This window comes from Lissotriton vulgaris, chromosome 4_1 (genome assembly GCF_964263255.1).
Source record: "Lissotriton vulgaris chromosome 4_1, aLisVul1.2, whole genome shotgun sequence".
In the NCBI taxonomy this organism is placed as follows: domain Eukaryota; kingdom Metazoa; phylum Chordata; class Amphibia; order Caudata; family Salamandridae; genus Lissotriton; species Lissotriton vulgaris.
This window is the reverse complement of record NC_141691.1, coordinates 1062035325-1062051331: the sequence shown is the minus strand read 5'-3', so window position 1 is coordinate 1062051331 and position 16007 is coordinate 1062035325. Positions and strand designations below refer to the sequence as shown.

Here is a 16007-nt window from a genome sequence, read left to right as displayed (position 1 = left end):
TAGACAGGACCTAGTAGACTGGTGCAATACTAAGACGGAGCTAGTGGAGTGGGAAGCGATCAGCGCTCTCAGCTCTAACAAACCTTTGCTGCCAAAATCAATGATATTAGAAGCGTGATTACTACGTTTTGAACCCTGGGTACTTGTATATTTTAAAACCTGTACTATCGTTCACATTGTTTTAAAATTGTTTTAAAATTGCACTGAATAACCTTTTGCTCATTTGCACAATTGAGGATACTAGAAGCGTGATTACGACGTTCCTAAACTGTGTACTTGTTTACTTTTTAAACTCGCACTAGAGAGCCCATTGTTTTAAACAGCATTTGCACTATTGAACAATAACTGTACCTGTTCATTGACGCCCCATTCCTCGTTCCGCCGCGGGAAGTCCTGTTTGTTGCGGAGGGAATATCGGGCAGTCTCGACCCCAGCAGGCCACATAGCCGCCATCTTTGGTGGGGAGGACTGGTGCCGCGCGCTCTAGCTGCCGCAACTTCTGGCCTACGAGCCTATTTAGCCCTATGCTGGTCCGGACGCGCAGTGGGCGTGCCGGCGACGCGCCGAAGGCGCGCCAAAGGCAAGCCCGTCTGCGCCCGTCCGCGCCGGACCAGCGCCCAGAGCCCTAACCCCTGCCCAAATTCCAATAGCTCACATGAAACATGTCTACTCAAGAGAAACACTTACAAATCTAAGACCAATGAGTGTCAACACTTGACACAACTCCCTGATAGAGGTAAGCCGTACACTCGTTCATGTGGACCCTGTTGCTACACGTTACCACATCTCGCACCTAGCGAGCTCAATTTCAAATTCTCCCCACCCCCCTCGTTCAGCCCTCGAACTGCCGTTCTAAACCAAACATCAAATCCTTAAAAAACATACTTCTAAATGTCAGGTCAATGCCAAAGCATAAACACGAAATTTAAGCCTTCATTGTTGACAACGAGGTCGACCTGGCCTTCTTGACTGAAACGTGGGCCACTAATTCATCTGGGCCAGACTGGAACATCGCAGTACCCACAGACTACTCTTTAGCACATGTGGACAGACAGGGAACTACAGGCGGGGGGGTAGCCATCATTCACCGGTCAATTTTTAAAATACACATTCTCCATCAGCCAGGACTAGAAGCAGAGGCTCCCTGGGCGGATTCCACGAGGGGCTTATAGAGACCTCAATGGATCTCGCAAGTAGAACCTCCAATTTCTTGGTCCTAGGGGATTTGAACATCCACTTCAATCAGGTATTAGACACCACAGCCACTAATCTGCTCAAGGACCTGGAGGCCATGGACCTGACTCAAAGGGTCACTGGCCCCACGCATGTTGGTGGCAATCTTCTGGACCCAATCTTTTCCAACTCCATAGGGCTCTCAGTAAGTAACCCCCTCCCAGTCCCTTGGTCCGACCATTCAGTCATATGCTTCTCTTGGAAGCTGCCTTTAGGCATCCCCACCCCACCTCTTCACTCTTTCTCGACCAGGGTTTGGTCCAAGCTGGACAGAGAGGAGTGGGCAAATAACCTTGGGAGCACGGCCCCCCCGCCTAATGCAGATCCGGATGGGGCTAATACAGATTTCAATCAGTGGCTTGTTCAATCATTGGATAAGGTACTTCCGGTAAAAACTATGGTCAAGAAAAAAATCAATCATCACCAACCATGGTATAATGCCGAGTTTAAGACCTTGAAACAAACGTGCAAAAGAGAGGAGCGCCAATGGCGCAAAGGTTTCGACTCTGAGAAAAAGAACATCTATAGAGCATCTATTAAATTCTACAAAGCGGCGCTTACTCGGGCCAAAGCATCTTACTATGCCCAGAGAATTGAGACAGCCTCAAATGCTCCGAGGGAGCTCTTTCAGATTGCTAGGTCACTGTTAAAAACTCCTGGTCCCCCTTCCTCCCCTGATCAAGTCGGCACCCGCTGCGAAGATCTGGCGGTTTTTTTCGACACTAAAATCAAAAAAATCTTGATTTATATTCCCCCTGTTTCCTTAGCTGGCCCAGCCGGTTGTTCCGATATATTGGGAGGGAACGACAGGCCACGACTCGAGGCCTTTGACATCCTTAAGGAGGAAGCCCTCCCGGCTCTCATCAATTCTGTTAAAAGCGGGTCTCCACTCGATCCCGCCCCTATGAGCGTAATAAAATCAATGCTTCCTGCTCTATCCACACCCATTGCCAATCTCGTGAACTCCTCTATTAGGGCAGGATTCGTTCCGAAGGATTGGAAATTGGCAATGGTAAAAGCTTTAATAAAGAAGCCCTCACTTGACCCCAGTGATTTTTCCAATTATAGACCCATCTCTCTTCTCCCGGGCATTAGCAAGCTTACTGAGAAGCACATCAACCATCAGCTGGCCTCCTTCTTGGAGACCAACAACTTGCTTCACTCCTCCCAGACTGGATTCAGGAGAGGGCAGGGTACCGAGACGGCGCTGCTGAGCGTGGTGGAGGAATCCAGGAGGATTCTGGACACTGGTGGGAGCGTGGCCATTATCCTCCTGGACCTCAGCGCCGCGTTCGATACGGTGAACCACGATACCCTTCTGGCCCGCCTTAACAACTTGGGAGTCACGGGGAGCGCCTTGAGTTGGCTCAAATCCTTCCTGGAGGGAAGGGCCTTCAAGGTGTTCGAGGAAAACATCTCCTCGTGCCCGGTACCATTGCAGTGAAGGGTTCCGCAGGGATCCTCCCTGAGCCCCACGCTGTTTAATGTATACATGGCTCCCCTAGCGGGACTAGTGGCACCCTTCGGGATCCAGCTGGTGAGCTACGCTGATGACACCCAGCTTGTGGTCTCCTTGAACAGGAACGGGTTCTCCTCTGTTAATCTGAGGATGTGCCTTGAGGCGGTCGCGGGATGGATGGATCAGTCTCAGTTAAAGCTAAATGGAGGAAAAACGGAGGTGATGCTCCTGGGGAAGGGAGCCTCCCTCGACAACTCAGAGGCTTGGCCACTCTGTATGGGATTAGGACCATTGCCGAAACCAGAGATCAAGAGCCTTGGTTTCTGGCGTGACACAGAGCTTTCCTTCCGTTATCAGGCTAGGAAAACCACGGCCACTTGTTTTGGATTATTAAGGATGATCCGTAAGATCCTCCCCCTGTTACCTGAGGCAGCAAAAAGGACACTTGTCCAATCTCTGGTTCTATCAAGGATAGATTATGGCAATGCCATCTACCTGGGCGCCCCTGCAGGGGTAATCCAGCGGCTCCAGATCGCACAAAATTTTGCAGCTAGAATCCTGACAGGCACTGGCCCGAGGATGTCGGCTAAACCGGCCCCGAAGAAGCTCCACTGGCTCCCAGTGAGGGAACGGATTTCTTTTAAGGCCTTATGTATTACACATAGGGTCATGCATGGACAGGGTCCGGCCATTCTGAGGACCTTGATTAGGCCCTAGAAGTCCCGGAGAGACCTGCGCTCAGATGATCAGAATTTAGCTGAGATCCCGAGAGTCCGTAGATCTAGGACCGGGGGTCGTCTCTTTTCTCTGAACGCAGCCAGGCTGTGGAATTCGCTATCCCCCCCCCCCCCCTTCGACATGAACCCAACCTGCTGATCTTTAGAAGGAAATTGAAGACCTGGGTTTTCAGCAGAGTATAAAGCTAGATTTATACAGTGATGTAAATAGCTCCTGATCCCGTCGCTGTGTACTCTCTGGGCTCCGTACAAGCGCTGGGATGCTCCTGAGTAGCCATGCGCTATATAAGAGTCTGAAATAAATAAAAAGAGGCTATATCCTTTTCGGTCAAGTTTAACAACCAATTAATATTCACAGGCCTCCTGCTATACCGACCTCCAGGACCCAGAGGTCCCTTCACTAACGCCCTTCTAACATTCCTGGAGTCCACCTCAGATCAACCCACCTTCACTGTACTGGGAGATTTTAATTTTCACCTCGAGGATAACAATTCTACTGAAACCACTACCCTTATAGATAACTTCCGTAGCTACGGATTAACCCAACTAAGGGCTGGACCCACCCATACGGCTGGCCATACCCTAGACTCAATTTTTACCAATAATCACCACATCAAGGTCACGTCCACCATGCCTCTCCCCTGGTCCGATCACGCTGCCATCAACTTCACCCTTGCAATCACTTTGACAAATGCAAGGAGAAAGGACCTTGTACTCCCGACCAAATCCCGTCCATGGAAAAAACTAGAAGCCACCTCCCTAGCAAACACACTCAGCAGGGACATACCTGCCTTCGTTAGTACGGATAGCAATGACGGAGCCCGTAAATTCCACACCTGGCTCACACAGGCAATGGACAAGCTAGCCCCAGAAGAATCCAAAAACCCAAGATTCGTTCAGCAACCTCACAATGGTACACCCCTGAGGTTAAATTGATAAAATTGAAATGCAGGAGGGCCGAGAGGCTTTGGCAAAATGACTACAGCCCCCAGTCAAGAAAGGAGTATACTGCTGCCCTACACAAATACAAGCTAACCATAGAGCAAGCTAAGGCTGTCTTTTATACAAGGAAGATTCAAGAGTCCTCAAAGGAACTGTTCAAAACCATCACACATCTAGCCAAAAGTCCCAGGGAAACCATCTTCAAACCTCACTAAGACTTTGTCGAAAACATAGCACAATTCTTTCAGCAGAAAGTTCAGACAGTCTATGATGACCTTCGCCTGCTACCCACCTGTGAAGAGGTCCCCCACGAAAAAGATCAACAGGTGTCAGTTCCGGAACTCCCCAATTTCTTCCAGCTTAGCAACGCTCAGGTCGCCACCCTACTCCTACAGACTAAATCTGGCTCTCCGCTAGACCCATGCCCCCCTCACGTTCTACACCTGGTCCCTGAAACTATCAGCCAAGCTCTTACCTCCCTCCTCAACATTGCAATTATCTCTGGGCAATTTAACCAGCAGTTGGAGGAAGGCTTGTATCAGGCCCATCCTTAAAAAGGAGACACTAGACCCTAAGGAAGCTAAATACTACCGCCCAATATCGTGTTTACCCCTCCCTGCCAACATTCTGGAAAGTGCAATGAATCAGGAGCTAACCAAACACCTTGAGGACAACCACCTACTAGACCCCACACAACATGGCTTTAGGGCCTGTCACTCAACGGAGACTGCTCTGATCATAGCATCGGAGGACATTCGTCAGACCATGGACAAAGGAGGCAGAGCTGCTATGATCCTATTGGATCTGACAGCGGCGTTTGACACCGTTAATCATGGTGTCCTCATAAATAGACTAAGAACGCTGGGCATCACACACACTGCCCTAAAATTGCTTCAGTCCTTTCTAGAGGCACGCATCCACCAAATTCACTGGGATGGTCTCCATTCAAAGGAGTTCCTTCTACCATGTGGAGTCCCTCAGGGTTCGGCTCTGTCACCAACCCCCTTTAATCTTTATGTCACTCCCCTAGCTGCACTGATAAAAACCCATGGCCTACATTTAGTCTCTTACGCCGACGACACCCAACTGGTAGTCTCACTGGCGCAGTCGGTAGAAGCCACCGCCACCAGTTTCAGGAACTGTTTGTCAGATGTTAAGAAATGGATGAACGCTCACTTCCTCAAACTAAACACTGAAAAAACTGAGGGGATCGAGTTTGGCCAAAAACCCTCCATTTGGAACGATCTTTGGTCTCCCCCAGAAGCTGGCATCTGCCTGGCTCCGGCCAACAAGGTCAGAAACCTAGGTTTAATAATGGACAAGGACCTTTCCTGTACAGCCCAAATCAACCAGGTCACTTCGGCCTGCTTCTTTACATTTAAGGTCCTCCGAAAAATCCTGCCCTACATCCCTTTCTCCTTGAGGAAAACAGTAGTGGGAGCATTGATTATGTCCAGGGTAGATTACTGTAATGCCCTGTACATAGGTGCCGGCGAAAAACAACTTAACCGACTCCAGTCAATCCAAAATGCAGCGGCCAGAGTACTGCTTAACCTCCCCAAACGACACCCTACTTCCAAAGCAATTAGTGAACTCCATTGGCTTCCGGTCAGGAGAAGAATTCAATTCAAGGTCATGTGCCTGGCCCACAAATCCCTCTATGGGCTGACCTCCAAACAGCTCTCCAATCTTCCTCCCCCATATGTACCTGAGCGCTCACTCAGATCCAGTTCCCAAAATCTACTGTACATCTCCAGGACTAAGAGAGTCTGTTGGGGCGGCAGATCTTTCTCTCATCAAGTCCCCAAGCTCTGGAACAGTTTACCATCCTCGCTTCGTTCCGAAAAGAGCATAGCTAAGTTCAGAAAGGCACTGAAGACCTGGCTTTTCGTGCTGCCCTAATCCAACTCCTCTCTTTCCATCCTACAGCACCAAGACACCTCGGCATAATAGCGCTCTAAAAATAATTCAGTCGGTCAGAAATAAGATAAAATTCTTCAGAGATCCCTAGCTGTTGTAGTGGTAGCTGCATTCAGTAGTGCTTACCACCTCTGACGAGGAGTTGAGGTCCATAAGCCAGGCAACATGCTGCTCCCAAACAACAGGTTAGATCCGTGGTTTCCAAACTGTGCGCCGCGGCACCCCGGTGCGCCGCTATGAGGTGCCAGGGGCGCCGCGCTCACGAGTTGGGAAAGTGCACTTTTGTGTCCTCTTTCCCTCGATGCACATTTACTTCCTTGGCGGGTAAAATACCAATTGGCGTGCATAATATTAAAATAAGCTTCTGAACTCCCTTTGGCCCTGGCAATAGTTACTCCACATCCATAGTTGTTGATTATTTATTTTATCTTATGCAACTAACAAGCATTGATAAAGTAAAGCCAATAGTCCTGGCTTGTTGGAAGTGTGATTATAATATCTTCATTATTGCATCCCAATTACTTTAGGAAGCCACCAGTAAGTACTCCTGAGGTCGTTCTGTACAATTTACTCATTAGAGTGCACCTGCAGTTTTGTAAGAGACAATGGAGCACTTTTATAACAGATGGTACTGTTATTTGACACATTTAATTTCCTTTACAAACAGTAGTAAACTGGACATTGGGGTATTTCTCTATTAAGCCACTTGGCGAAGGAAGATGATGCCCCAATACTGATATAGCCGGGGACCAATATACAGGCACTAGTCCATTTTAATTTTCAATATAAATCGGCATGTTGTTATTGGCAACATTACCGGTTTCACTGTGGTCACTGACAGAACTCCCGTTCAGGTAACACTATGATTGGCGGGTGGCGGTCTTAACAGACCTACTAGGTTTGAATAACTTTATACAAACCAGGATATCAATCAATCAATCATATCATTTGTAAAGCGCACTACTCACCCATGAGGGTCTCAAGGTGCTGGGGTAAGGAATGCTGCTACTGCTCGAAAAGCCAGGTCTTGAGGAGTTTTCTGAAGGTCAGCAGGTCTTGGGTCTGCCGTAGGTGGATGGGGAGGGTGTTCCAGGTCTTTGCGGCGAGGTGGGAGAACGATCTGCCATCTGACGTCGCTCTTCGGAAGCGGGGGACTGTAGTGAGGGCGAGGTCGGCGGAACGTGGCTGACGGGTGGGGGTGTAGAAGCGGAGTTGTCTGTTGAGGTACGTTGGTCCGCTTTTTTGGAGTGCCTTGTGTGCATGGGTGAGGAGCTTGAAGGTTATCCTCTTGTTGACCGGGAGCCAGTGCAGGTCTCTCATGTGGGGTGTGATGTGGCTGCGGCGAGGGATGTCGAGGATCAGGTGTGCAGAGGCGTTCTCGATGCGTTGGAGCCTTCTCATGAGTTTGGCCGAGGCTTCTGCGTAGAGGGCGTTTCCATAGTCCAACCTGCTTCTGACAAGGGCCTGGGTGACTGTTCTTCTCGTTTCAGTAGGGATCCACATGTAGATCCTACGGAGCATGCAGAGGGTGTTGAAGCAGGAGGAGGAGACGGAGCTGACCTGTTTAGTCATGGAGAGGGTGGAGTTGAGGATGACCCCTAAGTTGCGTGCGTGGTCGGTGGGTTTTGGAGCGGTTCCCAGTGCGGTCGGCCACCAGGAGTCGTCCCAGGCCGAAGGGTTGGATAAGAGGATGAGGACCTCCATCTTGTCCGAGTTCAGCTTCAGTCGGCTGTTCCTCATCCATTCAGCAACGGCCTTCATTCCTTCGTGAAGGTTGGTTTTGGCGGTGTGGGGGTCCTTGGTGAGGGAGAGTATCAGCTGGGTGCCATCGGCGTAGGATAAGATGCTGAGGTCGTGCAGACGGGCAACGTGGGCGAGCAGTGCCATGTGGATGTTAAACAGAGTTTGGCTTAGGGATGAGCTCTGGGGTTTGCCGCAGATGATCTCGGTAGCTTCGGAGCAGAAGGGGGGGAAGGCCGAGGCTCTGTGTTCTGCCGGAGAGGAAGGAGGTGGTCCAGTCCTGGGCCTTTTCTTGGATCCCGGCGTTGTGGAGGCGTGTTTGTAGTGTGTGGTCGCAGACCATGTCAAAGGTGTCTGACAGGTCCAGGAGGATGAGGGACGCCGTTTCTCTGTTGTCCAGCAGGGACTTGAAGTCATCAGTGGCGGCGATGAGGGCAGTCTCGGTGCTGTGTTTGCTGTGGAACCCAGACTGGGAAGGGTCCAGGATGTTGTTCTCCTCGTGGTAGCAGGTCAGTTGTTCGTTGACGGTCTTCTCCATGACCTTTGCCGGGAACGGGAGCAGGCAGATGGGCCGGAGTTCCTGAGGTCCTTGGGGTCTACCTTGGGTTTCTTGAGTAAGGCGTTGATCTCAGCGTGCTTCTAGCTCTCCGGGAAGGTTGCTGTCTCGAAGGAGGTGTTGATGACTTTGTGGAGATGGGGTGCAATGGATGTGCTGGCTTTGGTGAAGATATGGTGTGGGCATGGATCTGATGGAGATCCGGAGTGGATGGTGTTCATGATTTTGATGGTGTCATCGTCGTTGATGTTGGTCCAGTAGAGCAGGCGGTTGGTGCGGGTGGTGGTCGTTGGGGCGGAGGACTCAGTGGTTGTCGGGGCGGTTATGGCGTTGAAACTGTTGTGGATGTCTGTGATCTTGCGGTGGAAGAAGGTGGACAGTGAGTCGCACAGGTCTTGCGAGGGTGGGACGTCGTTGGTGTTGGACCTGGGGTTGGAGACTTCCTTCATGATGTTGAAGAGCTCTTTGCTGTTGTGCGCGTTGTTGTCTAGGCGGTCTTTGAAGGAGGCCCTTTTGGCGGATCTGATGAGGTGATGGTGTCTACGGGTGGCATTCTTGTGGGCGGCGTGGCTGTCCGGTGTTCGTTCACGGAGCCAGATCTTCTCCAGCTTTCGGCAGGTTTGCTTGGAGGCCCGAAGGTATTCAGTGAACCAGCTGGCTTTCTTGTTCGTATTATTGTTGGAGGGTTTCTTGATCGGGGTGAGGGTGTTGGCCCAGTCGTTGATCCACTGTCTGAGGTTGCGGGCCGCGGTGTCAGGGTCGGTATGGTCGGCGGGTGGGCTCTGGGCGAGGGTGGTGGTTAGCTGGTCTTCGGTAACTTTGCTCCAGCAGCGGTGAGGCATCTGTTGGGTGCGGTGGTGGGTTTCTTGAAGGTTAAGTGGATGCAGCGATGGTTGGTCCAGTGGAGTTCAGTGGTATGGTTGAAGGAGACGTGGGGGCTTGGGGAGAAGATGGGGTCAAGCGTGTGACCGGCGGAGTGGGTGGGTGTTGTGACGAGTTGTCTGAGTCCGAGGTTGGCTAGGTTGTCAATCTGGGTGGTGGAGTTGGTGTGGTCATTGTTCTCGAGGTGGAAGTTCAGGTCCCCGAGGAGGATGTAGTCCGTGGAGGCGAGGGCTTGTGTGCTGACGAAGTCTGCGATGGAGTCACTGAACTGTGGTCGGGGTCCGGGCGGTCTGTAGATGAGGGTTCCTCTGAGGGTGGTGTTGGGGTCGGTGTGGATCTGGAAGTGCAGGTGTTCGGCGGTGCTGAGGGTGTCGTCGGTGTTGATCGAGACTCTGAGAGTGTTCCTATGGACGATGGCGATTCCTCCTCCCGCTCTGTTCTTGCGGTCCTTGCGGGTGATCTTGTAGCCTTCCGGGATGGCTATGGCAATTTCGGGTGCCGAGGCGGGGTTCAGCCAGGTCTCGTCAGGAAGGCGACGTCTGGGGAGGTTGAGTCAAGTAGGTCCCAGAGTTCAACAGCATGTTTTCGGGCGGAGCGGGTGTTGAGAAGGATGCATCTGAGGTGGTTGGGTTCTTTCCTGGTCGGCAGCATGGTGGGGCGGATGCTTGTGAAGCTGTAGTTCCGGCAGGTGAAAGCTCCGTGGATGCGCTTCGGGGCGCCCAGGAAGCAGGTGTGTGATGGTCCGGTGTTGAGTGCGTGGAGGGTTCTGGCATTGTAGCGGTGTCGTGGAGTTCGTGGTGTCCAGGGGTCCTGGCGCTGGGCGCGGTCCTGGCACGGACGGGCACAGACAGGCTTGCCTTAGGTGCTCCAGCGGCTTCCATATGATGGGATGTGGGAGGGAGGAGCAGCTGGGAGGCGGGAGCGTGGCGTCGAATGGGATTGCAGGTGGGTGGGGCCGCAGGGACGCAGCGGCGGGAAAAACTGGCGGGCCGCGGGAGAACTGGGCTCAGGAAGGAAAAACAAGTTTAGGCAAGAAAACAAGTACAAGCACAGAGGAATACAAACAAGTCTGGGCAAGAAAGCAAGTTAGGCACAGGGGAATAAAAACAAGTCTGGGCAAGAAAGCAAGTACAGGCACAGGGGAATAAAAACAAGTCTGGGCAAGAAAGCAAGTACAGGCAGAGGGGAATAAAAACATGTCTGGGCAAGAAAGCAAGTACAGGCACAGGGGAATAAAAACAAGTCTGGGCAAGAAAGCAAGTTAGGCACAGGGGAAAAATACAAGATTAGGCAAAAATAATGCAGGCAGAGCCGTGCAGCAGCGTGGGGAGCGACCTGCCTGCGAGCAGGGTCATAGGTCGCTCCATACAATTGTTACATTGGAATCATGTTAAAAAAAAAACGACGACGGTGGTAGCCTTGACACTGTTGGATATATACAAAACTTTATTGAATGTGCAAAATCATGTAGTTGCAAAATGATTAATCAAAATTGGTTTTAACATTTACACAATCATGTCTGTCAATAACTGGTTAATATTACAGATTGCCGCTCTGATTAAATGTGTAAATTGTACACTTTAATGAAATGAGTAGGGAACTATATAGTTTTCCACATCTTTCAAAAATGGCGCCCAAGTTACTTGACAGCACTGAGGTCTAGTGATGTAACGAAGTCCTTTGTCTGTGTTTACCTATGCTTTACGTTTGTATTTATGCACGGTTGTTGCTGCAATGAAATTGCGTGACCAAGACTTTGTTCGTGTTGAAACGCATAGCGGTTTTGCAGTTAATAAATCTTTGGTGAAGACATCTAGTCTCTGAGAATGCATCATTACCAAGAAATTGGATTTGCAGCAATTAACATACCAGCAGTGGGTTCCAGCCGGAGGTGCACCAACCGACTACGGGGCAAAAACCCTGAGGAGCCTGATCGTGGGTTTCAAAATATATATATATATATATATATATATATATATATATATATATATATATATATATAATAATCCACCGCAAACAAATACATTTACAAACACTTGAAGCGAGAACAGACATTGCCCCATCAGCTATGGCACAATGAAGTGTACCACCTTTTATGCAACTGTGTACAAGTGTGCTACTGTCACTAACCTACATCTAAGGTGATGGAGTACAATCCTGTTCATTCATGAGATGGTACCACCTCGCCTGCACCGTTAGGTGGCACTAAAGGCTACAGAAACTAGTAACGTTCAATTCTTTCTCTGGAAAACATGTCTTGGAATGATGTACCCATCAAATACAGCCGGAGTGGAGCTCCCGCATAATTCGATACGAGCCCCTCAAAAGACTCTATCACCAGAAACAGAGACTTGTGTTGTATTTACAAAAGTTATGTAAACGCTTTGTGCACACGTCACAGTGTGCTGCTTTATGTCCCCCTTCTCTTCCCGTAACCCTTCCCTCCCTGTTATCAGCTGAGCGTTCTGGAATGTTGACAGACCCCAGCTGATGACTCCAGTGACAGGACGCCTCCCCGCGCTCCCTTCCTGACCTCAGCTGCGTTGGTGTATTAGGCTACAATAAAGTTTTCAATTTGAACCGCTTCAGCTTCATCCTTACAAATTGGCGACGAGGGCCAACACAGCAAACACCCACGTGCTGATATTGGTAAAAGAGGCGAGGAATACTCATGAAACAAACAGTTTAACCTCGCAGCAAAATTGAAGGAATTTGAAAAACGAGGTCAGTGTATAAGAGGAGATCATTGAAAATTAAGGCGGGATTTAAGAAAGCAGATTGTTATCTGCATGACTAATGATGTGAGAGACTTTCAAGCATTTCAACTTTAATGCGCGTAATATATATTGAATGACTTGGCATCTAAATACATGAAAGTGCAGCGCGTAATACTCGAGGATTAACTCCCCAGTAAAAAATGCTTTATTTCTGATGAATTCAAGTCTTGTTTGGAGCATTCTGCGGTCCTGACAGAAACAGTCAAATGCCGAATTCCAATTGTCAGCTGTTAACTGTCAACCGCAAAATCCTCACAGTAGCTCCTTTGACACTGTCACCAGGCGGGTCGCTCCCCCCATCCGCCACGCAGCCCCCTGTGGATTGAACCGCTTTTGCCACCTGCCTGCTCGCTCCCTTTTTTATTCTGTACCCCTGCGCCTGGCCTCTGTGCCACTTTGTTCTTTTTTCATTCTGTGCTCCTGTGTTTTGCTTTCTGTACCCCTGCGCTCTGCTGTCCCTCTCCCGCCGTCTTTTCCCGCCGTTTTTTTCCCAGGCTCTCCCACGCTGCTCAGCCCCTGCGGCCCCACCCCCTTCACTCCCATTGGCCACCCCGCTCCCACCTTCCAGCTCTCCTCCCTCCCTGCCCTCATATGGAGGCCACAAAGCGGACTCGCGCAGTGGGCGCACCCCTGGCGCGCCTAAGGCAAGCCCATCTGCGCCTGTCCGTGCCTGGACCGCGCCCAGAGCCAGGACCCCTGGCCCCCGATGATGCCTGCCCACACGACGGACTTACAACGCCGCCACCCTCCACGCACTCAACGCCGCCCGGAACCCTGCCTGCTACCGAGCCATCCCGAAACGCACCCACGGACCCTTCACCTGCCAAGCCTGCAAATTCAGCTGCCTCCAAACCTGCACCGCTCCCGCCAAGCCAGACACCAACAACACTCACCTCAAGTGCATCCTGCTCAACACCCGCTCCGTCCACAGACACGCCGTCGAACTCTGGAACCTCCTTGACACAACATCACCAGACGTCGCCTTCCTCACAGAAACCTGGATGAACACCTCCTCAGCCCCCGACATGGACAGATCACAGCTGCGTCCACTTCAACTTCAGGAGAACCACGACCCACCACCACCCGCAACAGGTTCCCCGCAGAAGCTGGAGCAAGATCACCGCCAACCAACTCACCACCTCCCTCAGCCAGAACCCTCCCACCAACATGAGGGACCCCAACGAAGCAGCCCGCAACCTCACACAGTGGCTCACCAACTGCGCCGATGACCTTGCGCCACTGAAGAACCCTCCCAGCAGACCCGGCTGCAAGAAAGCCTCGTGGTTCACCAACGACCTCAAAAACTCCAAGAAAACCTGCCGCACCCTCGAGAAAGCCTGGCGCCACGACCAGACAACAGACTCGGGAGACTCGGGAGACACACGGGAGTACGGAATCAGAGTAATAAACGGGCGGCGGCGAGAAACATGGTTGGTTCACAGAATTGGCAATAAAAAGATTGGATTACCACCAATTTGATGTGAAGTGGGATACACAGAGATTTAGCCATAACGCCGCAGTATACGCCCAGCCTGTCATATACAGGACAACGGATTTGAAACGGATTTGGTACTGATGGAATCTGGAAAATTAGAGAAAGGATACTGGAGTGGAATTTAGTGGCAGAACAGGAGGTTGAATTACAAAGCCAAGTTGAGCCCTGACGAAGCCGCATGGTTGTCAATAACCTCGGCGAAACGAGTTGGCATGGGATTGGAGTTGGATATATAAACAAATAAAAGAAGAAACTCTCAAGAGCCTTTGGACTATTTGATATTGCTGAAGTGCTGAATTAATTATCAAAAGACTTTACATGTTGTGATAAGTGGAGTGCTGCAATACCATATTGTCACCAACATGAGGGACCCCAACGAAGCAGCCCGCAACCTCACACAGTGGCTCACCAACTGCGCCGATGACCTTGTGCCACTGAAGAACCCTCCCAGCAGACCCGGCTGCAAGAAAGCCTCGTGGTTCACCAACGACCTCAAAAACTCCAAGAAAACCTGCTGCACCCTCGAGAAAGCCTGGCGCCACGACCAGACAACAGAGAACATGACAGCCCTCAAGAACGCCACCCGCAAACACCACCAGCTGATCTGCACCACCAAAAGGACAGCATTCAAAGAATGTCTGGACAACAACACCCACAACAGCAAGAAACTCTTCAGCATCATTAAAGAGCTCTCCAACCCCAGTGCCTACAACAACGACATCACACCCTCGCAAGACCTCTGCGACTCACCCGCCTCGTTCTTTCACCGCAAGATCGCTGACATACACAACAGCTTCGGCCCCCACAGGGTGCTCCATGTCAACGGACTGAAGACATATGTTGACAGGGCAGACATGGGCTTGCTCATGGCTACTGATGAAGGACAGGAGGAAGAGAGTGACCCTCTCCCAGACCTGCTCTCTCAGAACCCTGATGACGGATCAGTAGATGGTGTAGCCTTGGCAGGCAGCCTCACTGAGCTGCAGCAAACTGACTGTAGACAAGTTCTGCAGCAGTTCAGACATATGTTTTCCCTGACTCCAAGTAAGACTACCTGGTGCACTCATGAAGTGGACACTGGGGGACAGCCTGCCTGTTAAACATAAGATTTACAGGCAACCTGATCATGTCAGGGACTGTATCAGGACTGAAGTCCAGACAATGTTGCAATTGGGAGTGATGGAGCCTTCAGATAGCCTTGGGCTAGTCCAGTAGTCCTAGTACCTAAACCTCACACCCAGGGTGGTAAGAGAGAGATTAGGTTTTGTGTACACTACAGAGGTCTCAATGCTGTCACTAAGACAGATGCCCATCCAATACCAAGAGCAGATGAGCTCATATACACTTTGGCCTCAGCCAAATTTCTGAGCATATTTGATCTGACAGCTGGCTACTGGCAGATCAGACTAGCTGATGATGCAAAGCCAAAAACAGCATTCTCAAACCCTAGTGGACATTATCAATTTGAGGTAATGCCCTTTGGTCTGAAGAATGCACCTGCCACATTTCAAAGGTTGGTGAACAAAGTCCTCACAGGTCTGGAAGGCTACTGTGCGGCTTATCTTGATGATATTGCTGTCTTTAGCTCCACCTGGGAAGATCACCTGATCCACCTGAAAAAAGTTTTGGAGGCCCTGCAGAAGGCAGGCCTAACTATCAAGGCTACTAAGTGCCAGTTAGGGCAGAGTCAGGTTGTGTACCTGGGCCACCTTGTAGGTGGAGGCCAGGTTCAACCATTGCAGAGCAAAATCCAGACCATCATGGACTGGGTTGCTCCAACCACCCAGACTCAGGTCAGAGCTTTCTTGGGCCTGACTGGGTACTATAGGAGATTTGTCAAGGGGTATGGTTCCATTTTGACACCCCTAAATGACTTAACTTCTAAAAGAATGCCTAAAAAAGTTCGGTGGCCATATGCACTGCACTAGTTCTGCAAAGTCCTAACTACTCCAAAGAATTCATTGTTCAAACAGATGCTTCTGAGTTGGGGGTACGGGCTGTGCTATCACAATTAAATGAAGAAGGTCAGGACCAGCCAGTAGATTTCATTAGCAGAAGGCTGACCCCTAGAGAGAAACGTTGGTCAGCTATTGAGAGGGAGGCCTTTGCTGTGTTTTGGGCTCTGAAGAAGTTTAGACCATACTTGTTTGGTACTCACTTCACTGTTCAGACAGACCATAAGCCCCTCTTATGGCTAAAACAGATGAAGGGTGAAAATCTCAAACTACTCATGTGGTCCATTTCCTTACAGGGAATGGACTATACA

General features: G+C 50.5%; 1 protein-coding gene across 1 annotated transcript in view; it reads left to right on the top strand.

Annotated features, from left to right (window-relative positions):
• The first annotated feature begins 1630 nt into the window (after window positions 1-1630).
• The window catches only part of LOC147722868 (uncharacterized), a 31039-nt gene continuing 16662 nt past the window's right edge, over window positions 1631-16007 (top strand). Inside the window, exons 1-2 of the mRNA XM_086967403.1 lie at window positions 1631-2483; window positions 6819-6828. Coding sequence (XP_086823529.1) covers window positions 1631-2483; window positions 6819-6828 — 863 coding nt within the window. The remainder of the gene's footprint in view (window positions 2484-6818; window positions 6829-16007) is intronic.